The following is a 27,155-nucleotide window of genomic DNA, read 5'->3' as shown; positions in this document are numbered from 1 at the left end:
TATTCACTGTCATTTAAAACAGAATGAACTATTTTTATTTTGGATGTAGTAAAATTAGATGGTTTTATTCTTCCAGACATGTGATTCCTAAAAATGTATAGGGTTGGTTTAAAAAGCATTCATTGAGTGGGAATGACATTTCTGTTGGGTTTTAGGTTTTCAGTGAGCAAGAGAGACAAGGTACTGAGTTTTTTAGAACAAATTTCAATATGGAAAAGTCCTTAAGAATGTTATAGCTAACAATGTAAGTTCACTTTCGCTCTTTTGCTGAAAGAGATTATGTTTATTTTTTTTCCCTCCTTCTTTATATTTGACATGTTGTTTACAGACAGTTTAGCTGTTTTCCCCAAAACATAATCTGACTGGCATTCTTCTTTCTGTGTGGGTTTATTCTTCCTTTTATAGAGGAAAAAGATCTTTACACTCCCCCCCCCTTTCTTTTTTTTGGCCTTAAAAAAGGAAAAATGTTTTCAACCATGCCAGTTACTCTATCTAGAGCGACCACGACCAACACAGATGCCCCTTATGAGGTTAACAAGACTAGAAAAAGGTGTTTATTCACATGGAACGTCTTACAATAAAATATCAAAATTGGATGTAGTCATTCAAATAATTTAATTTGGTTTTAGTCAGTTAACAAGATTTCAGTGCTGGTTGCCCTTTAAAAAGCAGTTACTCATGAAGCCATACAACTTAGCTATCACAAAAGCACTAACATGCTTAGTTTCTTTTATTAATGTTATGCAATTTTTTTTTTGTTTTCTGCTTCACTAATATTTCAAGAAAAACAAAGTGATTGCCATGTGGTACAGTCAGTTCTGCAATGGCAGCACAGCCTTTTATTCCCATATTCTGAGATTTTTTTAGATTTAGAAAATACAGTAGCCTGTATTTTCTCTGAAGGGAATTGTACATCTAACCATAAGCAGAGAAATTTTCCATAGTCAGTTTGCCTATTGTATGATACTTGGCTGTAAGAACAACAAATTGAATGCTTGTCCTCCTTCTGTTGCTCCTTTTACCTTGAGTTAACCCCTCTGGCAGAAAAAAGAAAAGGTGGGGAGGGAAGGTATAGAGCGGGATGTGGAGGGGGACCAAAAAAAGCCTTGGCAGAGAATCACAGAATTACTCCATTTTACATTTCAGAAGAGCAAGATGACCAAACTTCTGCTTCAGACACTCTCTATTGGAAAGCATCAAGTTTATGTCTCTGTTCCTGATGTAACTGAGCATGCAGGAGGAAGTGGGGAAGCATGAACATTTAACTGCCAGAAGAGACTGGTATCTATTCCATACACCATTGTTTTGCATTTAAAGGGAGAAAAAGATCTGATGAATAAGTGCATCTGAATTATTTGAATATGAGGAGCAAAAAGGACTCTGTTCAAAATTACACAACACCATCCCTCTAGCATCACACCAGACCTCATAGATTTTTCTGGGAAGGTACAAGTGTCATAAACTTATCAGCAAGTAAAAATAGGGACTGAAATTAAAAGACTTTACTATGTACGAGCAGTAACCTGACTTATTTGCCCACGAGTGGGATTTTTTTTTTTAAATTTGAATTAAATAGCTTTAAAATAAATCTGTTCCTTTTGTGTAATTGTCATGCAACAAGTATAATGGGACAAGGCTGCTCTGCAGTTCTATGTGACCACAGCTAGAAACTGTTTACCCAATGCAGAATTTTGTTCTGTAAGCAGATCTCTTCTAGTTATTAAGTTATTAATTATATATTGAATATATTCACTGTGGGCTGAAACCTCTACGTAGCCTGAATATCTTAACTCAGAGGTGGACAGGTTTGCTCTTTTAGGAGAGGGTGAGAACTTTCACTCTTCAGAAATAGATTCTGAGCTACACTCCTGAAATCTTGGTCCCCATTTTCATCACAATGAAAGAAAAAAATATTAAATTATCTAAGTAACAATGGATCCACAATCACTGCTTTAAAATCTACATCCCAATGAACTAGTTGGAAAATGCTAACATATCCTTTTCTTCACATAGCAGTGCCAAGAGATTTTTAAAAGACTGAAAAGGCAATTCTATCAAGCTTCAATATACAATTAATTCTTTTACTTTCCAACTCCCAAACAAAATATTAAGATAAACAGCTTGACTTGGTATCAGGCATTGTTCATCCTATGCTCTCCTTTACAATGCTACAGCTTTCACAGTTCTGTTTGTCTTGCATAATGTACCGTATGTGGGGCAGTGAATTACATTCCTTTCTAAGAGACCATGCTGAATTACTATTTCTTTCCCAGGACTCAGAGGTGAATAATTGCACCTGTCCTCCTTAAGCAGACAAAAGACATTAAGTAGCAGCCAAATGGAAAGAAAGATTTAAAAAGAAAATCACTTTATAGTTTGGCAGGAAAACAACTCAATCCAACCTTTCACCCAGCTGTATACAATATGAGGATTTCTACAAGTGCAGCTTCTAAAGAAAATGAAGTCTTCAAAAAGAGACTACCCTAATAACAAAGCAAAAAATTGAGGTGCTTTCTAGGAGTTTAAAAGATCCTACTTTTGAAATAAATCATTGACAATACAAAAAGAAAAAAAAATAAAGAAAAAGCTCAATGACACATCTAAGTGTTTGTGGGCAAATGTTCTCATTTACAGGATACAAACAAAGAAATAAAGTAGGATAGGGGAGCAAACAAAACCACATGGCTTTTCCAAGACCACACAGAGATGCAGGAGGAGAACCTAGCACAGAGCAGAAGTGAAGATGCTGGAACTTCCTGACAACCTTGACACTGTGTCACAGGTTCATGGTATCATTTAGGTTGGGAAAGACCTTTAAGACAGAGTCCAACTGTAAAGAATTGGTGACCATGCTGAACATAAAGGCTGAGTTTTGCTCTCCCTGACTTGCAAGCAGCTGGCAGAGAGATCTGCCGCAGCTCTGGTTTCAGCAGAGCAAGCCATGCTGGCAGGCATCCAGGGACAGGTCACCAGGGCAGAAGGACAGAGCCTCAACAGAGTATTTGCCTTTGGTGCCAGGAAATTCCTAGCACCTGACCATGCCAGAAGGCTAATGCTCAAAAAGACGAGAAAAAAGCATGAAAGGTGAAAATACTGAAGAGAATCTCTGCAAAGACCTTTGTGATATTTCCAGACCCTTACAATCTTTTTCCTCTTGCATTGAAGCTGACTGTATACACAAGAAAGAAAGGTATTTGTACATAAATGGAAAAATATTCTGCTCCTTGTGAAACCTAAAGGTTGTCAATCTCTTCAGCAAAAATCCAGGCAGTCCATCTTACAGCTAAAAGGAAAACTACATTAAAATATTGACAGCCCCCAAATAAAAAAAAAGCAGAAAAAAGGAAACAAAAGAGTGATGCCTTGAGGGGAGATACCCTTGCAGAAAGCAAGTCTCTTTTCCCAAAAGCACAAACGCCTGTATTTGACATCCTTAATGAGAACCTGATACAGCTTAGAAGAGAGACACTGGTGGAAAGCAGAGGACATAACTAACCATACCTCCTTTCAGCTAGAACCTTTGGGTTTCACTAAAACACCTCCATCACCTTATAGTTACAGGGTTTAGAACAAAAGCAAACACTGCCTAGTTGTATACTTGGAAAAAATACAGAAAAGAGCCAGGTTTGACAGATAAGGTACCAACTTGGAATGAATGAAAACCAAAGCTTACTGCCATTCTTTCCCTCAAACAACTTAGGGTAGGATCTCTTTCAGTGCCATTGCTTCCCTTCCTATTTTCTGTCCCATCTAGTTACATGCCTTGTGATAGGGACTTTCTTTTACAGTATTTTTGATCCAAATCTGAGGTCAATAGAGTCCTTATTAAGGAAAAAGTCAACACAGCACTGTGATGAATTGTTTCCTGGATTTCAGAAATGAAGCCTGTTATTTTGTGGATCTCTGTTTTTCCTCTCAAAAACTCCAACTCCCTCCTTCAAGAGTGATGCAGAAATACCTCCTACACAACACCTCCAGTCTCCTCAAAATTAAGTTCTCCCACAGAAACCTTAAAACTGGACAAAAGTAGATAAATTAATGAAAAACTTGCCCAAGACTGAAATACGGATCACAATGTCTCTCAGGTGTTTCTTTTAGAGGAAACCCAGCTAATAAAAGCAAGATCAAACATTTCAACAAAGGTGACAAAGATGAAAATGGTGACATAGATGAAAATTTAGATTGCTTTAAAAATTAGGCATGCAAAGAACCCTAGGATTTTGATCTTTTTTAGATCATGTGCTCTAACAGAGGGTTTAAATCACTGCTGGAACACATGTCAGAAATCAGCAAGGGACAAATGATCTTTGGTCAGCATTTGGGTTTACAGTAAAGCAACATTTGAAATTTATCAAGGGTAAAAAAACTGAAATGTCATCAAAAGAACATTTCAATTTTGACAAATCAATATTTCCCACCGACATGCATTTCTTCCATCTCCCTTTGTAAACAGAACTCCCTGTCAACAGTGCTGCTGAATAGCATCCCTGGTGTAAATAAATCCTCAAGGCAAGGTCTAAGGGCAAAAGGAAAGTTTCATCCCTTATGCCTTCACTGAATTGGGTGGGTTTATATTAAATCAATAACCCAAATTAAAATTAAGAGAGACGAGTCCATCAGCAAAATGATTTGAAGCAGTATTTGCTCAGACTAGTCCAAACCTCTTCACCCTTGGAGGCTGCAATACAAGGAAGTTGCCTGAGCGTGTTAATTATTTAAAATGAAAGCAACACAGTTGCTGGCCTTTTGCGATAATCAATCTTTCAAAAAGTGTCAGGGGTCTCCAAAACATGTGACAGGTTGGCAGTTTGTAGCATCTACTGTCAAGCCCAAATACCAGGATTTTCTCTGGAGCCTGAAGGAACCCATCACCTTAACTAACAAATCCTAAAGACAACCTGTCTGGCTTACTGAAAATGAGATGGAGAAGCTAAATTAGAACCATGCATCTCCTATTTGCTAAATTAAAGCAGAAAACCAAAACAAACACTGGAAGCGTGTATACACATATATATAGACACAGATTCATGAACACAGACAGAAATGCATATAGAAATATGTATAGGTAGATATATATCTGTAGCTGTAAATTACAGACATTTACTAAGATCTGTATTTACTGCCTCCTACAAGCCTATTTTACAGTCTAAATTTAGGGAATTTTCTTTTCCTAAAAAAAAAAAAAAGAAAAGAAGAAAGAAAGAAAAAAAAATAGCAGCATCTGGTTTGGGTTTTTAAAGTCTATTAAAAATACCATCTTTCTGTCTTCTTCCTCTTGAGTATGCAAGAATAAAAAAATGTAGAATCAGCAAGAAAATTCTTGCTTCCCATAGAGTCTGTTTAAAAACAAAAACTTCCCATCTCCAAAGTGGTTGACTTTATTACTATTTGGAGGTGATGAGAAACTTTCCAGCAGTAGTAATTTTACCAATAAATAAGTGCTGTGGATATATCTGTGTAAGGACTTTTGGTAATTTTGAAGATCTCAATTATATTTCCCATGAAGAAATCTTTCTTCTTCAAAATAAGGCACTAGTTATTTACAGGGGATTTTTTCCTAATCCTGCTAGCATTAATTGTTGAAAAAAAAATTGTCCTGTAGTTTTTGCATAAAATTTAACTTTTTTTCTGTTAAATAACACACAGGAAACAGATCAATAAAAGGCATGAACAAACATCAATCTACAGAATTCTTAATCTGTTAAGATTAGGAGAAACAATGACAAAACACAATATGTGTGATGTGTAAATGAGTAGAGGATGCCAGAAAAAATAACATTAAAACACCACTTACAATTAAAAAAAACCAGAATTCTGTAACAAAACATTTCTGAACTCACTTACGTGGAAATTCTCCATTTCCCCAGACTTTCTGAAAAATATTTGTTGCGAGTCAGTTGAAGGGTTTTGTGTTATCAGTGCTCTCCCTCCCCTCTGAGAAGCACTGCCCTTTTGGAGCAGGGCATTCAACTTCAAATTGTAATTGCCATCCATCAAAAGTACTCCAGAACAGAAAAACTCACTTGGCCAACCTGAGCCACCCATGGGCAGTGGCCTTTCACACACTCCACAGATCTGGTGGGCACCAGGCACAGCACTGTCCCTTTGCAGGAGCCAAGCAGAGGCACAGGCAGCATTTAACACAATTATTACAGCATCATGTACACGTTTTTGAATAAAACTACTCTTTGAGGCAAAATACAGTTTAACTACTTTGGCTAGGGTTCTATATTGCTGGTGACTTTTCCCTACAACCCTTCACTAAAGTTCCATTTCAAAGCTTAACACACAAAACGAATATGCTGGGTAACTCAAAGGCGGAATGTAAAACCCATTGGTGGATTTTGTGATTTTTTTTTTTAAGGCCTGGCCAAGTTTTAATGGGCTGTCACACACGAATTATTATGAAAGCACCACAATGAACTGAGCTGATAAGCTGATCTGATCAGAATTAACTGCATGTGATTGCTGCTTTGAAAAGCTGGCCTAAAGAGGCAGCATTGAAAGCAATCTCACAAGTCACTGGTACCGCTTGCCTCAGCTATAAGTAAGCACAGATGGTGAGAAAAGTTAATTAAGAGACATATTTGTTTGGGGGTTTGAAATTTCCACCCTCTCTTCTCCAAAGAAGCCAAGCCACAGTGAAAATGTGTTTTACGTTAGTGGCCTAATAAGTTCATGTTTTTGAGGCTCTGTTCCTGTAGATGGAGGTAATAGATAAACAGAATAAATAATTTATGTCTCCGTTAGCATATGGATTTGCAGCTGATTGCTAAGCTACTCATTGCACCTGATAGCTACAATATCTTGTCAATCAAAAATATTCCTTTCTCCACAATCTTTCATTACTTTTCTCCTAACTGGCACAGCTTCTCTCTTATAGCACAACTGTACCTAGCAATGGAGATGTCAGCCTTTTGATTCTCACTTTAATGACTACCTCTTCATTTTATACTCTCACTTGTTCTTGCAGGATTTCATGAGGAACATGTCAACAACTACATAAAATAGTTTCTGGTGATACATTACTCTTTTAATTCTGGTTGGAGAGCCCTTTCCTACTTCTTTCCAGCCAGTGCTTGACCTTTCCCCAGATTTATTAATGGGGGAAAGCTGGGGCTGTCACCAACTTTAGAAGATCAAAACACATTCTTTACACTTTATTTACTGTAAGACTGTGACCAAAGTGACATCTGGCAGGTATTTTGCTCAATGGTCCTTCAGCAGTGTATAATTTCTGGAATCCATTTCCACTTTTTTTCATCTGTGGCCATTATAATGACAAGGGCCAATAGCACCAAAGAAATACTGGCTAGAGAATGGTAGGGAGCAATCTCACATGAAAGGCCTAGGAAGGTAAGAAAGGGTTAACACAAAGGACAGAGAAAGCCAAGACTTCAGAACTGCAAGTGTAATTGAGAGGTTCTTAGAGAGACACTTCCAATTCATGCCTACTGTACTATTTATTTCCTTTCCCATCACTGCTGATTATAAGGATGTGCATGTGTAAAAAGGAGTTTCTTCCTCTCTAATCAGACCAGCTCTACTCCACGAATCCACAATCCACTGTTCGTGACATTACAAAATGAATCAGGCAGGAGGCTCAAGTCAGATCAGAAAGTGACAGCTTTTGTTTAAACAGATATCTCGGAAATTAGTGATGACAGGATTATACTGCATAAGCATTTCACTCTTTGCACTTTTTCTCTAAGGAGAGGTGCAACAGAATTACTCACTGGAAAGATCTTAGTATTAAAAAAAAACACAAACCAAACTTCATCGCTGATCTTTTCTACTTTTATTTCTAGAGAAATAAAGGTCTGTTTGGTATAGGACACTCATGCTATGTATTGCACGCTTCCTGAATTTAAAGAAAGGTGCTTCTTAAAACATTATCTTTGCATTATAATGTATGGTCATATCATATTTGGTATGATGTGTGAATTTGGTATGCACCAGTAAATTGCTTCTGTCAGTCTTATTTTGCTGTTAAAGAACCAACTTTGAGTGGAATATTTCACTTACAAAAATGTGTTCCCTAATTAAGTTTACATTTCAGAGAATAGGATCATATCAGCAAACTAGAGATTGATAACCAACTCCAGCCCTGCACTGAGAACCTTCCTACATCATTCTGCAAAGATTTTAGCCAAAAACCTGGTCTGTGGGTTTTTTAAATATATATATACATTTAAAACTAATTACTTAGCCATTATATACATGTATACATACAAATTGATAATTTTATCTCACAACCCCAGGTGGTTCCTAAACATTGTATTATCTAATCCCATAAAAATGGCAGGTTTTCTAATTTTGTAAATGTATACAAAATAAGTTGCTTAAGCAGTCAATCACCGAGAGCTCACTACAGATGTTAATCCAATTTGTGTGGTAATGATCAGAACAGTCAGTTTACATAAAGCATTACAGCTGTGCAATGCTGCAGTCCGGCAGTTCTGTCATCAGCAATGAGGCTTACCTACCTGGAACTGGAAATTTTTCCGATGGACTCTGCATAGTCATGCTGACAGTGAGTAAGCCCTTCCATTAGACTTGTCCACAGTGACAGCCTTGCTCCCTTTCTGCTTTTCTATCCCAGGATTGCCAGCAGAAACATGTAAAAGGAGCTACAGCTCCTTCTACTGGGTCTTAAGGTTTCTAAGATTAAAGATTTGAGATCCTACTAGGGCTTGCAGAATTGAGTGGAAGAATGCCAGTTGTGTCTCATAGCACTCTGCATCACATTTTTTTTAAATTCTGCTTTTCACATTTCAACTAACAGCATAATTTCAGAAGCAATCACGCATTTAAAGAAGCCGTAGAAAGAAGTCTGGGGACAGACTGTTGCAATGGGGACTGCTAAGCAAACTGATTGTCTGATCCATCTATGACATCTCAGATGTAACAGCTTGTAAACATTATGTGTAGAGCTCCAAATAATAACTCTACAGATTTAACCAATCATGCTTTGAAGGCTGTCACTGATCCAGTGGAGCATGACCAAATCCTGTTAGAGTGAAGAATGGATTCTAGCGGAAAGTCTTACACACGCTGGGTTGGGTATCTCGATAAGGATTTCAAAGACACTGTGCATGCTACAGAGATGTATGCACATGGGGAAATTAATACACACAGCTAAATTCACCACCCCATGGGCATACAACAAAGGTTTCAAACCCTGCAGGGCAAAACACTCTGTAGCAGATCTGTCTGCTTCATCAGAGGGGATCACATGGCCAAATTCCTTCTTAAGTAAGGACTGACTTTTACAAAGGTGAGCATGGCAGGTATCTGAGACTGCTACATGAATATCCAAGAAAGGCATAACAGACTCCCTTACAATTTCAGCTGGAATACTCCAAAGCTGATGAGATCTGTGTTTGTTTTCTCACTTTACAGATTAATTCCTTTAAAACAACAGTACAGTCTAAGTAGTTCATTTGTTAGAGTTAATTCAGTGAACAAGATTTCTGAAGATCTGTGAAATTCTATCATCCTTCCAGCAAAATGTGGAGAAAAGGAAATGAAGTGAGTCTTTAAGACTTTTGAAAAAGCATGGGTAGGAAGCCTGTGTAGATGTGAAAGCGCTCAAAGGACACTATCATTCAAAGGTTCCTATTCAAAGGTTCTTGCCCAGCAGGGATAATCAGAATTACTTTGTCTATTTTTTATCTTCCTGTGTGAAGAAAGTTCAAGAGGAAAACATGACTAGGTGTCTTCTCCTATTCTGAGCAATACATGCTGTATTTTTCTGGCTGTAAGCCTCTGAGTGTGAATGCCAGAAGAATTTCAAGCTCCCAATATCAAAAATAATTTACTATGTAAGGACCATCTACCACATTATCATTTATATTAGTATACACAGATCCTGCGGGGTATCCTGCTTCCCAGTATAGCTAGAAATTAGCACCTTCTTGTTTGTTCAAAAACTGCATTGCACTGTTGACTGGGTTGATATGCAGTCTGTTTTTCCCTTAGATAATTCAAGAGCTGAAAAATAACCCTGTTTAAACAAACTTCCTGTTCCTTTCTCTCCTAGGGTGGAAAAACTGTTTTTAATCAATGGTTGCAGCACTATGGAAGAGACATGCCAAGGGTGCTCTCTGTTAAAACAAAATAAAAACCCCACCTTTGGCTCTGACATACTCAGGACCAGCCAGAGTCATAAGGGTCTCTTAACACTGCGCTGGGTAAGATATTTTTTCTTTCATTTAGATTAAAAAAAAAAAAAAAAAAGAATTAGAGAATTGATTTTTTTTCTTATTCAGTTACATTTGGCCCAATTAAAATTAATCTTTTTTTGTCTCCTTCAGCTTTTCTCCAAACAGTAGAGAAATCCAAAGCTTTTCTCTTGGCACTGTCTTCAGGGACTAATATCTTTAAGTACTGCAAGGGTAGATCCAACTCCCTGACATTTGTCTGCCTTGAACTTGCACAGTGCTTGTAAGTTTGTTAGCCTCCAAAGTGTCAAGGAACTGCAATGATCTTTAGACATATTCCATGTGGGAGGTTTTGCAGAAACAGCTTCATACAGCTCTACAACCTACAACTTGTTCAGCTGAACCTGTGTCAGATGAGGGCAAATAAAATCCTCTGAAGTAAAGCAGGTATCCAGTTGAGCATGTAATACTGGAAGATTCACAAATAAAGGAGCTCGTCCATATCCAGCTTTATTATTGTCATTTACCATAAAAAGGTTGGTTTGAGCCGAAATTAAAACAATCCCCGTGAGGAACGGGAACCAGACTAAGTCTAACTTCATAATATACAATGAAACAGATATCCAACCAAATATTAAGGCTTTTTTTTTCTCTTGGAAACTTGAAATTCATTTGATGCTGCAGCTGAATTTCCTGGAGTGCCTTGCCCAGGCCCTGCTTATGGACTTCCTTAGAGAATACAGAAGTAGGGAAGGTATGGAAAAAGCATGTGATCACAGTGGTAGGCACTGCAATGGCAGCTAACCTGCTACATCTTCTCACCACCAGCTTAAGAAATCTGTCCAATCTCTGCTGAGTAGCCCTGCAATAGCTGCTCAGATGAGCCAGAACCAAAAAATGTGCCAGGTTTTGCAAATGTTTGAACCCAGAGACACTGAGAGCAGGGCTAATCAACCAATCTGCACAAAGGTTTATGCAATTCTGAACATTCTAAAATCTCTGCTTTCCAGAAATCAGATAAATCAACTTCCAGACTGGTGTATCACTTCCAGTGACTACATATTAAGATGCTCAATGAAAACAAATATCGTACAGATTGTATGTGTATAACGTATAAATATTGTACTACAATTCTAGCGGAGCTACCCTCAACTTTAGTCTGAACAAAAAAAAAAGGAACTGTGGAATTAGCTTGAAAAGACTGAAATTTCAATTCAAATTTTAAGCTCTCTTCCAGAAGGCACAGCATTCTTCTCATATGCTCTTTTGCTAAGCAGAGTCAAAGCTTGAGTCACAGAGGGGATAGTGTTTATTCTAGCTGATCAAAGTTAAGGAGCAGTTAATGATTTGAATACCCACAGTTTAAGATAAATTAAGCTGTCATGGGATTCTTTTTGAGCCATCATTCTAAACAAGGAAAATATCTGTGCCCTTGTGATGTCAAATACTTTTTATTTCTTCACAATAGTTTTTATCATGACACCATAATGGAAGTGAGAAAACAGAAGAGTCCATAGAGATGTTTAATTTATTCTGAGAACTCATCATCCCAGAAAAAAACAGTAAGATTTTACAAATATATTCCTCTACTTTATTTCAATTACCATGTTAATGTTTGAGACAATTTCTAACCCAAACTTCTGGCCAGAAGTCTGCTGGCAGGTAAGATAGCAAATCTAAATCAAATGACAAAGATCTTGCAATAAAGCTGCACAGCACAATTTCCATTCTGTACCAAAAGCTGCACTTTTGCATTTCCCCACTGGAATTCACTATAGGATGGCAAAACTTCATTACGTACACACAGCAGGAGGTTAAGATGCTATGTCTTTTAAGAAATTCTATCACCAAATGTCCAAAGCTAAGTTCAAATCCAAACATTAAAACAACAAAGTGTGGAGTGGGGAAGAAAGGAAGATTGCTTACACTAATGAGATTTTCCCCCATTAACTCTCTTGGGGTCTTTCAAAACCAGAAACTACATGAACGAAAGGGCTCTGCTGTAAGCAGTCAACAATACCAATATGACAAAATTCACCATTAGCCTATAGTTGTGACCCTTTCATGACTGTCAAATTAAAACACACAAAAACACTGAGCCACCCTTCCACATTCTTTTTGGCCACCAGTTCACGCAATTATGGAAGACCAGTAGTCTTTGCTTAGCAACAAGATTGCATGTTCACCACTGATCACATTAATGATAAAGTAGTGAGTCAAAACAAATCTAATGATGAGAAGAGATGCTCTTCTTCTCTGACTAATCCACACAATTTAAAATGTCTGAAATAGAAAGAATAATTGATTCATCTTACAGGCTCACAAGAAACAGAAACGAGGCCATCTGTAACACTGCTTTTCAGACTATGTTTCTGACACCAAAACCCAGACAAACAACAGTAATTTCATGCAAGGAGAAAGAATGCTAAATGCACAAGAAAGTATATATTTTTACTGAGGCATAAAACTTTCACATTTGCTTATGTCTAAGACTAATTCTAATATTTTTTTTTTAGAGTTTGGGTTTGTATATGTGAGCTGTTCTGTCTGGCATGGGACATATAGACTGCTGGAGAAGGGTGCTGAATCATCAGCCCCTGAGTGCCTCCACCTCCTAGGGAATCACAGAGCTCATTCAGGTAACTGCAGAAAAGGTTTTCATTACTTACAGCAGGATGTCCAGCACAGTAGGTGTAGCTAGCATGAGACTGGTAGTGCAAGCTTGCTCTTGGAAAGGTGTATGTATTCCAAGCAGGTTGGCTGCTATTCCACTGGGAGCTAAAGCCAGGGCTCATGGTCACTCTCGATTTACTGTTTTGGTACGTTCTCACTGTGGAGCTGGACTATCAAAAAAGAAAGAAATGCAACGTAAAAATAGCTTTTAGCGTAGAATACAAATAATGCAGCTATAAATCATCATTGTGCATACATATAATGCCACATGGTCTGGAATTAAGTTGAATGTTTCCTGTAAGGAGCTGGGAAAAGCAAAAAAATGGATTCCATCAAAGATATCAGTGAAAGAGCTATGTCACTGTAATGCCCAAAATTGATGACTGTTAGACTTCAGGCTGGGATATAAATCAAATGGACAATCAATAAGTGATAGAAGTAAGGGGATGTTCTGAAAATGTGTAGAAGGTACAATCCCAAGATTAATTGTAGAAACTTCCATATATTTTTATTATATTGACATTTATTGAACAACTGATCAGTTATGGCCATTTTACAGTAAATGGCAGTTTGGGGCCAATGTTTAGATCTATTTCTTGAAGACCTGAAATCCATCTAGGGGCTAGCCAAAGTTGAGCCTTCACAAAACTACATATAAAATGTGCAACCTTCTAAGCACACTATAAAATTTAATGACATTCTAATTACTTAGGGAAAAAAAATCAAAAATCTTGAAATTTTTTTAAAAAATTCAATTATTTAATCTGAAAGTAACCTGGACTACAGATATGTAAGTCACTTGCATTCTTTCTGTCTTTCTCTCATTTTATTTTAATTGCAGCTTTCTGCTTCTATCCTTGTTTATGAAAAATATTCTTAATAAACATCTGCACTGTTAGGGGTGGTTTATTAGGGCAGCAAAAAAGAATCAATTTTCAAAAGAGTAGAAGATGCATAGGAGTGGATGCATTTTTAGCAGGTATTTAGGTTGGTCTTCAAAGACATGCAAATGTACTTTTTTTTCCATATTCTGCTCTTGATTTGGGTTTTGCTTGCTTTCTTTTTATTGGCAAAGGTGTTCTAAATTTCCCATGCAAATTTACCCCAGCTAATTGTGGTTATTATAAAACTAAACCTATTCTTTTTAGAGCATTAAATTTACAATGACCTTGTTTATACGGTGAAAGCTCGAGAAATATGAACACAAATAATATTTCTTAGAAATGCTTATAAACGTCCCTGTGAGCAAATTGATGCTATCAATTTCAAAAGCTATACCCAAGAATGACACTTCATTTATTTTTACCCTCCTTTCAAAGACAACTTTTATACATCATACGTGTAGCATTAACCAAATATCAATATGGACCACCATCAAACAAGGTGTTTCACATGATCCAAGACCATTCTTACCCTGAAGTGCTTACAAGATAAATGAGAAGGTCAGGGAAAGGATGAAAGAGCAGAGTCTGGTGTAGAAGCATGGAAAACAGCTTCATAAACATGACTTTCAATTTGATTTCAATGCTTCAGCTCAGTTTCATTGGGAGAGAATTAGAGAAATTGAAGCAAAAGAGGACAGAGAGAAGACATACAAAAAGGTTTCAAGGACACATTCTAGCTGCAAAAATATATACTCTGTAGTCTTTCCAACTTTTAGTACTGTATTTAGACCAGCTGCTTGCAGAAACTACAGTCCATGCTGGCATGCGCTGAACATGCCCTCTTCATTTAATTTAATTTTCAAAAGTTTAAGTACACAAAGTTTGCCTCAGTTATCAATTGCTGCATAAACTTTAAGTTCAAGAAAAGGCCAAACGACTTCCTGCATGTGTTTATTTCCTGTGCCGCCGATTAGGAAGCCTGAAAAGAGCAGTTTCCGCTCACCAGCTCTCAATATCTCGACAGATTCGCCTCCCGCCCCCACTCCTAAGAGAAGGATTCCTGCGGTGTGATTTCTAAAGATTTAACTTACGACTAGCTGAACACAAAGCGTATGAATGAACACTAAAACCCACACTAAACTCTCATTAGTCACCGTGTGTGACAAGTGGTTACTTTGTTCTTACAAAAGGCTTTAGGAGAAAAAAATATCTGCCCCTACAGTTAAAGGGGCTTATTTGAAATAAATCTTTTTGTATGAATTTAAATCATGACAAATCAAAGGAAAGAGGCTATAGCTACAGCTAGGAAAAAAAAAAAAAAAAACCAAAACTAAAAAAAAAAACAACTGAGGAGTTTTAATGTGAGGTTTTTCTTTTTATTTCTTCCCCCTTTTACCCTCTTTCCCCAAAGAGCAGAAATTGCATTTTCTTTCATTTGACATATTACTTATCTTTCAGATCACTCCTCAAAACAAGTCTTTCTTTCTGGGCTCTGGTACACTTGCTTCTACATAAGAGATGAAGGCTAGATTTTGTTTCGACCAGATCAAGTAGGTTTTTAGCCATAATGAACATTTGACTAATGTACATTTACATGTACCGTGTACATTTCTCCCCTTCATAAACATCAGATATTTAAGTGTGGCTGCTTATTAACTCCTCTTGAGAAGTTGATCCCTCATTGAATATTCTGTGAACACTGAGCTATTTTATCCCAATAATAACTTTGCTCCTTCCTATTTTTTCTGAGGGGTTTTCATTGTATGGACCAGTGGAAGGTATCTGTGGCTGATGGGATGTAAAAGTGCATTGTCAGCTGTGATATTTGTTAACTGATTATTTTCACAACAGCAGCCAACTCCACTACAGTAAGGAGAGATCTGCCCCTGGCACTACACAGATGTGCACTATCCCTGTTCACTTCTGAGAGAACAGGTCCAAAAATGAGCCTGTTTTTCACACAGACTCCCTGGGCTGCTGGACAGCCTTCTGCCTGGCTTTTGTTTGTGTGCTACACAAAATGTTCTCCCTGTTCTGTCCCCATGCAGGAGGCACAGTTCAGCCCCAGTGCTAAATCCAGGCACAGAGCTGAGCCACTCTGCCCTGTTTCTATTCCTCCACATGGGGTGCATTAGGAACAGTGAGGCTTTCAGAGCACCAAGGATGCAGAGGGTGTCCTTCCCATGAAGATCTCTCAGGATGCAGAGGCACAAAATGAGACCCCACAGACCCCTCAGGGTGGCCAGGAGCCATGGGTGAAAGGTCCCTGAGAGGAGACCCTTCTGCTGTGAATAGCTCTGGTCAGGGACCACCAAGTCTGAAGCCATAAAAGCTGCTCTCTTGCTGCTGGATCCCCTCCAGAAAAAACCCAAAACACATAGCAAAACAAAGTCAAAGTCAGTGGAGACACAGGATAATTGGCTTTGAAATATTGAAGAAATACAGCTTGTCTGCCAGAAAATAGGGATCTCTGCACCACCAGCCACAAAGTCCCAGAACGGCCTGGTCCCCTCAGGTGGTCAGGGAGCAGGGATATGAGTCCAGGGACTCCAAAAGTTGATGGTTTGATTTTCTCAGCTTTAAACAAAATGCTGCATACCTCTGCAGCCTTCTCAGCAGAGTGAAGAGGCAGCTCTGGGAAAGACACTGGACCAACTGGGAGAGCTGGAAGGGGACAATGGTGCCTGGGGCAGGTGCCCAGGTGCTGGTAGTGCAGGGAGCCCCTGCCAGGTGAGGCTGGGGCCGTACCCTGCCATACTCAGCCATATTCTGCCATTCCCAGCTGGCTCCCAGCCACCCACATGCTTCAGGGCCCAGCCGGGCCCTGCAGCCAAGGCGGCGCTGCCTCTGGGAAAATGGACCTTGGAAAGAGCAAAAGGCTGCCTGGGAGTGAGGGGGAAAAGTGAGAAATTGCCTGTGAGCACTGGGGGAGAGCAGGAGGCGGGTGAGGAGGCTCCCCTTAGCCCCTGGAGAGCCCACCTGGAGCAAGGGTGGGACAGGATCTGTGAAGAAAGCCAAGCTGGAGGAGGTGGAGATGTCCTGAAGGAACTGTGGCCTACACTGGAGCAGAGGATGAGCATGAGGAGCTGGAGAGGGAGAACACCCAACCTCCCTGTGCCAGCAGGGAAGCAGACTCAGGAACAGAAGAGTGAAAGTGAGCCTGGGAAAAAGGCAGAGGGAAGAAGGCGTGAGTATTGTAATAATTTCCCCTTCTTTCTCACTATGCCAACTTATTTTAACTGGTAGTTAAGTTATTTTTCCCATGTGGAGTCTGGTTTTACCTGTGAAGGTAATTGCTAAATGATCACCCTGTCTTCATCTTGACCCATGAGCTTTTCCACCTTATTTTCCACCCTGTTTGTGTTGAGGAGGGGGAGTAAAAGACCCTGTGGATGAGCATATGGTGGCCAGCAAAGGTAAACTCACCACAAACTGGCAGGTCTTGTTGCACATGAGCTTTTACTCAGGATTTAGAAGTGTATCTCTTTCCCCTTAACTACTGATTCCATCAAGAAAAGGAATCACCTCTCCCCATAATCCTAATGTCTTATTTATAGCTCTTAGGTTGCCAATGGTAGACCACTTCTGCCACTTTCGGGACAACCCAGTCAGCTTCTTTCAGAAAACCTCTGCAGAAAATTATCAGATCAAAACAAACAAAACCCACCACCAAACCCAAAACCAACCCAAAAAAACCCACAAAAACTTTTGCCCTCCTTGTTATGTCTGGCCAGAAACAAGAAACATTATAAAGCAAGAGGAGAATTTTCTTTTCCTTGAGCAAGCCAGTCCAGTCCCTTTATACCCCAAACGCCTAATGCAATGTAAAATTGAGAGCAGTAAAATTTAAATGTCTAAGCATAATTTAAAGTGTAACCTTTTTTCTTTTTCCTGTGCCTTAATTTCTCTGGTTTATAAGTATGGATAATCTTACTTTAAAACTTTTAGAGTAACCTTTTCCTTGTGTTTGTAAAAGATTGGAATAGTTTTGGACATAAGCATGAGTGAAGTGGAAAGTGTTATTAGTATTATTAGTACTTCTTGAGCTTAACTGCTTTCGGTTCTTAGTTCTTGTAATAGCTGATGTGTGAAGTCCAACAGTGGAAAAAATAGAATATAGTATTTATGGAACACTTTTTATCATCAAAGCACTGTGCACATTTTAAATGGTGGTAATATTTTTGACTGGTGCAACGTTTCCAAGTTTTAAAGAAGTTTATAGTTGATGTCAGAACTAGCAGCCTCTCCTTCCTATTCAAATGTGAATGAAGCTCATGGGTCAAGATAAATAATGTCCTTTGACTAGGACATTAAACAAATCTGATATTTCTGACACAGCCTTAGTTTTTGTGTCATCACACCCTTGGCCTCCACTCTTTTGCATTTCAGGGTCATCATGCAGTAAAGTAACAGGAAAACTATGTGCTAACTTCTGAATTTCTACACCACGTCAAATGCAAGATTTACTACATCTATCAGACACCTTTCTGCCAAACATGACAAGATGCCATGATTATTATTGGCTTTGGCAGTCCAAAAGAAGGGAGAGGCTCAAATGTTCTCCTCCACGCTACCTCTTGACTAACATTGACTTTAAAAAAAGCAAAACCAACAAACAAATGGGATTAAAGAGGTGTAAACATCTGAATTCAGCCTCCCATTTCCTCATTTTTAAAAGCAACTTTACAGAGCTATGATGTCATTTTCTTAGCCCACACAATTTGAGCTGTTTTCAGTCCCCTGGATTTTCATTATGGAATGGTTCTGCCTTCAGCTGCATCTTCTGAGTTTTTTTGGTTTTTTTTCCTGAAAGGAATTGTGATTGAAAGGGTATCCACCCTCTTCCCATATCCCTTCAAGGGATTTGATATCCCCTATTTTGCATGCTAAAATGATTTAAGAAGATTGGAAAAGCCAAGGAGAGAAACTGCCATTCTGGAGGTACTGCTTCCAGAAACTCTATATGCCTGTGGATGGATCCGGCCATGATGCAAAGCACAGTCCTGTGCTCTTAAAAGTTTGGATGCTTTACAAAATACTACTGTTCCCATACTAGAAATCAAAGGTTTCCTATAACCTGTAAAAGAAAGAAATGAAAATAGCTTCCTTGAAACATTATTGCATGGGCTAAAATGTTGAGGGGTTTTCTTATGCTCAGAGAAAATATGAAACTGGCAAACCAAATCTGAAGTTAGTTCATCACAAAATCCCCCTGAGAGACCTTAAAGGTTTGGGAAACTGAAGAGCAAAGGTTTTTTTTCTTTTGGGGTTGTTATGAAAACTAAACGTGGAAGGTATTGCAGATTGGTTTTGGGGTTTTTGTTAATGGCAAAAAGAGGAATTTTGTGCTGCTACTTTTCCCAACATAATCATTCACCATAGCTTGCAAATCTTTTACTGTCTAGGACCAGATTCCATCTGTTTCAGTAAGAAATGAGTTTTTAATATTTGGCCATTGAAGATTGCAAGTTTATCAAGTTTTTCTCATAACCTTTAAAAACAAAACTTTGTAGACATGACCAAATTTGAGAGAAAAATTGTTTTTCCAGACATGGGATTGAAACTCAATATGCTCTACCTGGAAAAACAGGATCAACTGAGAGAAATAGCATTCCACTGAAACCACAGAGAAATGATGAGGCTGTATTTCATACCTCGGCATACATGTAAGATTGCAGCTCATCCAGTGGGTCCAAAAGCACTGAGCACTTGCCCCATGTCATGTCAAAAGCCAGGACGTGCAGCCCATCTGCCCCCTCCCAGGAAGTGAGAGAGGAATGCTCTCCTTGGGATTGCCTTGCTTGGCAGGCAGAATCCCTGCCAGCCAGGTGAAAGGGACCCAGGTCTGCACAGCTGGAATACTTTCAGCTGGGGCCCTGTACAAATGCTAACTTGGGAGACTTTTTAGGATAGGTCTCAAATAACTCAAGGAATGTAGCCCAGAAAAAGATTTTGCCATTCATTATTTTCCCCCAGAGTTATTATGCCTTGAAAACAAAATATATATGGCTTTCACACTTTCTGGTTAGAATTGCTGTCATTTCCAGTGACAACACTGTAATTCATGTTGTACTTTTAACTGTTGCTTGAATCCCAAGAGCATTTTTTTCCTGGGCAAAATATGAAACATTGCTCTTGTAGTTACAAGAGAGTGAGCAGAGGAGCTGAAAAAATGAAGGCCTTCACAGCTTGAGGAAGAGGCCATGAAGAGGCTGGTTTTCTGCCATCTTAGCATCTGCACCAGGGGCAAAGAATTAGTAATAGGAGATAGGCCAGTGGTAATCCAGATTAAAGCCTTAAAACCTCTTGGCAACCTGTGTGGGACGCACCAAAAAAGTTGCTGTTACCTGATGATTCTCTAAGCAAGAGATTACTGGGTTTCAGTCAACTTCTGCACACACATCCATCTCCAAAAGCACTACCACCACCAGTTCTCAGCAGGGACAGTCGGTGCAAAGCCAAGAGTCTCAAGAAATGCTCCTCTACTTCAAACTAATTTCTCCAGAATAAGAAAAGGAATTTTGCATGCATAAGAGACGCCTTTAATGGTTTTGATACCCATGTAGTACCAAGCCATAGGGAATGGGGACATTCATGCTTCTGGGCCACACTTTTGTATGTCTTCCTTTCACAGAAAGGAAAATGAAAGGTGACTTTCCAAAACGTACATATTTTATTTGTTTAACTTTGTTATCCTCTTTGTAAAAAGCAAACTGGTATTAAAATGTATTTCTGCTAGATTCTTTTTGGTCTGGTTTAAACCTTTGATTTACTTTTAAACACAGTGAATATCTTGACTCCATGTAAGGCCATGTCAAAGTTTCTTCTGTTCCAAATATTATTTAGTCAATGCATTGTGATAAATTTAAATCATAACAACCTCAGAAGGACACTGACTTGTATGACCTTGTAATGGTAGGTCATTAAGTAATTATTTTCTGAAAATAAATCACATTGGTATTTGTTAAATTTACTCCAGCCTTTTTCAAAACATCGCAGTTGCAATTTAAAGCAGTGAAGCATTCTGTTAACACAAGATCAGCATGAACTGAGTGTTTCTAGTAAACTCTGGTAAGACAGAACTGGCTAAGACTCTTTCACAGATGACCTGAATACTTTTGATTTCTAAAGAAGTCACCCACATAAACCACTCAATGCAATATTCCTACAAATGCATATACAGCCCATCTGTACAGAGTGAGTGGAGAAAACAATGTTCTTCCACCAGCAGCTGTTAAGCACATAAGTCACAGAGGCAAAAAATTTGCTCTAGATCAGAAAGTCTATTGGTGAACACTATTATTAAGGATATTTGTTGATAACATACAAAACGTATTGCTGACAGATCTCCAGAGTAATATTTTTACAACATCTAAGAATCCCTGACTCATATGTGCCTGTTGCCACTCTTAAATGAATTTTCTGTGAAATACAGAGCAGTATTTGGGACTGCTATAGCATTCGCTTGGTAAACCACAGAACAAAACAGGGTGCTGTAAAAATTGAAAAACAAAAATGTTATAAATGTATTTCCTTAGGATCACATTTCCAAGTACACAGGGCTCTTCTATCAATTCTTCTGTAAGTCAACAAACCACTTATACCTACATCTTATTTTTCTGTGTTACACTAACTGCAACACAAGTTCAGGAGCTTTACAGATTAATGACTGATGTTAGCATTTACCTGTGTGCCAAGTTGGGACTTTTTACAGAGAGCTAACATCTTTTGTGAAGCTCATTATTTTTTGATAGTTTGGGGAGAAAAATAATTATTTTATTAACACTTGAATTGCTTCCCCTTTTACAGTACCCAAAGGTATTTTTCATTATGTTCTACAAGATCTTAACATTTTTTCTGATGTATCTGTTTACTTCATGTATATTGAATTACTCCATGAACAATAAATCACCCACTGTCTTGGATACAAAATGCATTTTCCTCACACTAGATCTGCAATACACAGCTTTTTTTAGACAACCCCAAGAGTAACAACTGGCTGACAATTTAAGCAAATCTGAAACATTAACCAGTGAATGTAATCTGGACTGAGATACCAGGGAAGAGGGATGCTTATGAACAACTGAAAAATGTTTGTAGCACAACATCACTTCTGCAATTCTACCAAATATAGCCAAATTTCTTTCCTTGGCCACAGTAGGGCAAGTGTTGATTTCAGCATCATATGCATATTACAAGCCTTCACGTACAGAAAATGCTTACTTTACTGAATGAGTGCAGCTATGAAACTCATTTGGCCACTGGTAGGAATTCTATAAATCGTACAAAACTAACCAGTGTACCATTCTCCTGCTAACTCCTGTGGATGGGCTTGCATGCTTTTGTAAACCTCACTGTGGGATTAGGACATTTATCAAAGCTATGATTTCCTTCCCATAATATTATATCTATTGTATACCAGGAGTTCTGCAGGTGCATGATTTATCCATCCTGTCATTAGCTACAATACCCTGCAAACAGTTTTTATTTTCTGCTGGAGAAACAAATACTCCTCCCATAAATTGTTTTACTGCTGATTGGTGAACAGGCTCCTGCTCCCTTGACAATAAAACAGCTTGGTTCCTCTGACCATGGAGTTATAATTTTCAGGACAACAATCTGAAGCTCAGCACCATTTCTTATGGAATTAAGGAATATAGGGAAAATTATGGCTCACTTTTCAATATCACGCCTGAGCTCTCATTATCTGTTAAGCACCAACACATTTTATCACTTGAGGGACATTACAGACAACACAGCCCTAAAGATCCAACTAAGGGAACACAGGAGGATGAAGCAAAAGGCAGATAAATAGAACAGAGAAAATAATCTTTTTAAAATGAAATTTAAACCTAATAAGAATTTTGCTACTTGAATCAGAACTTGCCAAAGGTTTCTGTTGGGCTGAAAATGCTCCATGAACATTATAAAAAACAAGGAGCAAACTGGATAGCCAGGAAATCCAGGAATCAAAAGCTATTTCTTGCTTAGTGAAATCATACTCAGACAGGCCTTTCACTCAAATTAATTATTCATAGAATCATATATATTGTAAATGACACATTTGAATGTGAAAAGGCTAATATCCTCTTTCTTTTCCAGTACTCAACTGATCCATTAGAAATATAATAGACAATCTAACAATTCCATGACTTCAGTAGGACAGACAAAAAACAAAAGAGAAAGCAGAATGCACTACAAAGAGAAAAAGAAAATAAGAAGACATTCTCAAGACCATCTCTCAGGGTATTCCAAATCAATTTCAACTGCCTCAGATATCTGTTGAGTATCAAATACAGAACAGAGGAACATGCACACAGGGCTACTGAGTTGTCAAGAAAAGCTGCTTTTTCTTCCCTTAAGCTTCGGGCACTCATACTGGAGAAGAGAGAAATTATTAACTTATAAAAAAGGATGAGCAAATTATAACTGGGAAGTTGACCATAAACTGTATGATTTCAGTGTAGTGAGGACTTCCAGGATACATCAATATACAGTTACAGACTTCATTAAAAAATAAGTAAATCTCAATGAAAAATGACATTAAAATTCCCAAAATAAAAGACAATAGAAATGCCTAAAATATAGTATACTACAGGATCAGAGCTTATAAGATTTGCTTAGTTTTGCTTTAATTCCCCTGAAGGAAAAAAAAAAAAGGCAATGAAAGGCTATTAAAATCCAAATAATTCTGCAGATTATTGACAATCCTGTGGTCTAAACTAGTATGAAGGAGACACAGGCATCAACAAACAAACAAAAATACATTAAGTTAATGGAGCACTTAGTGAATCTGAAGGAGCAGAGCAGCATGAGGTACACATGAGGCACTCATGCTGAACATCTGACCAAGCAAAGCTGCTCTGGCTTTGGTCTGCACAGCATTCAGAACAATGGGACTACTCACGACCTCAGAGTAAACCATGAGTTTAAGCAGACAGATCCCTGACAAAGCTTTGTCAAAACTACTTCTTGAGTTAAACTCAGTTGTCTCGTGCATCACTGTCTACTGCATGTAACGATAATATCAGTCAAATGCTTCTAAATACTAAATCACTTTTCCTATCAGGTATCAATCTGAATGCATACAAGCAACCTCCCCATAATAGTCCTTTTCCTTCAAACTATAAGCCACTCCTTTTATTCTTACCAGCTAAAGATACAGGGCTGACTTGCTTTTGGCCAAGCCACAAGTGTTTCAGATTGGCATTTTATACTTTATGAATTGATAAACCAAAATAACAACAGCAAAATGCCAATTACTTACATTTTAGAAAGGTTACTGCAGTAAGAAAAACCCAGGCAGGTCTGAAAATAGCTTCAGTTGTCATGAAATTACACTGCTGAGAAAAAATAAGCCAAACATACTACACATTGAGGGGCTCTAAGTGGAAAGCAGAGATCTTTTGAATCCTGTTGGAGGGTGCTCAAATAAGAGAAGTCATTGAGCCTCAAGAGAGGAAATCCAGCTGAAGCTCCTCAGAGCCTGGCATGTGGAGCTGTACTTCTTCACTTATGAAACACTGACAGCTAGGGGAATAACTCAGTGCAACTCAGCCTCAGGGATTTTTTTCCCCCTAGTGCCCAATGGGATGAGTAAGATTCAGATCCTTCCTATTGAACTTCAACATCATAAACTTGACAGGTAAATGGGGAGATGGAAACCTCTACTTCTGTGTTTCTCCCTGATGCAACCAGAGCCTCCTTTCATATTCCCAAATGTTTGTTGAAATGTAAAAATCCAGATTTTAAAATATAAGTACAGCAATCATGTCCAGGCTGCAAAAATCAGAAGAGAAATTAACAGAGATTGAGCAGAAGATAGAAGACAACCAGAAACCACAGCAGAGGGCTCTGAGGATAAACAGACACTCTCCTGTCACATTGTTCCCAGTTGTTCTAAAACCTCTGCTTCTCAAGTCAAAGCCTTTCTAGAGTTGATAACTATATTTCCAAAGCCTGAAGATGAGTAGAATTTCTTACCCCTCTGTAAGGACGCTGGTCTTAAAATGCTAAAGAATTAACAGAAAAATAATACCCTAGAAATTCCTTTTAAAGTCTCATTTTGAATCTTATGTTTCTATGCCAGTAGATTACCTCTGCAGCTCTGTGCTTAGAATATACATTTCAGAAAAATTACCCATACAGTATATTTAGTCATATCTTTTGTATTCCAATATATACAGGTGCCATAACCTTATAGGAGAAACAGGAAAAAACAATAAAAGATTTGTACAGAAGCTTACAACACTAGTTACATTATTCTACCAGAACAGTTCAGAACTTTTGAAGATTGTCAAGAGATATTTTTGGAGGCACATTATTTGTTCAGCTTAAAATAAATTTTTAAAGTTCCAATCACCTATAAGTAGTTTCATGATTATTTAAGTGCAACTTTCAATATCTAGTGAACTGTTACATAGATACTGAGAGGGTAAGTTAATAACTATAGATAGAAAAGAAAGGAATCTTACCTACTATATCTGGAATAAAAAGATGGTTTTTCACCTAAGGAGGAAAACTATTATTTGGAAGATCAAAAATCAGCATTACCTCTGAATCAGGCTTCTTATGTGACTTAAACATTGCACAGCTCTTTCCCAGCCTCTGTAAAAGAATTTACTGCTTCCTCTTTTGCACCCTTTGGGAGAATGTGTGACATCTTTTGTCCATTCAAATTTTAACAGCAAAGTCCCAAATCAGTCACCAATCATCTAATCACTGAATCAGGTTTTTGGTCAATGTTCAGGTATATAATGAGTATGAAAGCTTGCATGATTGGGAACAGCCACAACAAAAGACACAGAAAGGCCTCCAGTAATTCACATATATAATGTAAGTACAATTAAGTGCAATAAATAACAACACAGGCAGAACAACACAGAGGATGTTTCCAATTTTGTTTAAATATGATGGCAGACTAATTTTTTAATGAAGCAAAAAGCGGGAACATGAATTAGGTGAGTTTAAGACAGCAAACAGCATAAAAGAGCAAAGATGAGGGAATTAAATTTGAGGAGCTGAATCATTATAATAGAGCCTTACTCCATCTCATTCAGCTATGCATATTTACATGTATTCATCTATGTCTATATTACATAAGGGGAAAATTTTGAAATTAAAAACACCTTGTTACAACATTTTGAACATTCTTTTAAACTTATATATTTCAAGAGAAATATCTAGAAACATTTATTTAGGAGGAAAGGGTTAATATAATTTTTTTTAACTGTCTGCTGCTAAGATTTTATGTAACACTAATGCAGAAAGACACAGGAAAAAAATTACAGTCTACAGCTTAAATATGGAAGAAAATCCAAATATATGTCCCTATCTCCTGTAATTTTAGAAATATCTGCTGTAGACTGTCATTATTCCCAAATTGTTTGCAGATACTGCTGCGCAATGAAATAGCCAAACCGTTCAAATATTTGATGGCATTGTCAACCTTTTAACAAAGTAAAAAAAAAAACATCAAGTGGATGCTGAATAGATGCAAGTCACACCATGATTTGAGGTTATCCAACATTTTTACAGGTCTCTTTTACTTAGGCCATGATACAGAAAAATGCATATTTTCTACACTGACTTTCCTAATAAGAATTGTTACTTAGATGGATAGATCAAATTGATAGAACATACATAAGGGGTTTTTTGCTGCTGCCTAAAATTCTGATTTTAGTCAGAAACATTGTAATTGTTACAAAACTCACTAGAGAAAATATCAATTAATGCAAAATAATTTAATTAGTTGATGGAAAACCATTTTTAGTTTAAAAATATTTTAAAGAAGCAGAAAATTTTACTCTAAAAAAGTAAATATTTTCTTCTATCCTCAAATTCCAGAAAAAATATGCAGGAATATAGATACTATAAAAACAATAGAATTCAGATTTAGTAAGACAAATTTTAATAAGTTCTTTGCTTTCACGGATCACATTCAGCTGATCAAAGAAAGGCAAATTTGTTCGATGAAGCAGAAGATATAGTGTTTATCTGTCTCTTTAACATCAGAATCATGCATTTTGACAAGATTCTGATAACCATTCACTCTGCAAAAATTTGATAACTTTAGCAAGTGTCATTTAAGCCCTGGATGTCAGCTTTGTTCTGGATGCCAAGGTCCCAGTGCAGCAAGAACCCTTAAGAATATGCACAGCTACAAACACAGGAAGGAGTCTACAGGAGCTCAGAGGGTTTGTTACAATACTAGAATAATAGAAAAGATTTTCATTTGAAAGACAAATATCTAACAGAACTGATCCTGTGCTGAAGATAAAAACTTTATTTCTCTGCAAGAACAAAAAGATGGAGGATTAGATAGGAAAGGGGGGACATTGTTGTTTACTTTAAAAGGATATAAATCTTCATGATGCAGGGTATACAAGAAAGCTAGAAAGATTAATACTCTCTGGGCAGGATGTTCTACTCTTAT

General features: G+C 37.8%; 1 protein-coding gene across 1 annotated transcript in view; it reads right to left on the bottom strand.

Moving 5' to 3' along the window:
* RBMS3 (RNA binding motif single stranded interacting protein 3) overlaps positions 1-27,155 on the bottom strand; it is a 703,588-nt gene that overhangs the window by 477,083 nt on the left and 199,350 nt on the right. Inside the window, exon 3 of the mRNA XM_058028549.1 lies at positions 12,833-13,006. Within this exon, the coding sequence (XP_057884532.1) occupies positions 12,833-13,006 (174 nt within the window). The remainder of the gene's footprint in view (positions 1-12,832; positions 13,007-27,155) is intronic.

The sequence above is a fragment of the Melospiza georgiana genome, chromosome 1 (assembly GCF_028018845.1).
Source record: "Melospiza georgiana isolate bMelGeo1 chromosome 1, bMelGeo1.pri, whole genome shotgun sequence".
Classification (NCBI taxonomy): Eukaryota; Metazoa; Chordata; class Aves; order Passeriformes; family Passerellidae; genus Melospiza; species Melospiza georgiana.
The sequence above is the reverse complement of the archived record's forward strand: the minus strand, read 5'-3'. Positions and strand labels throughout refer to the sequence as shown.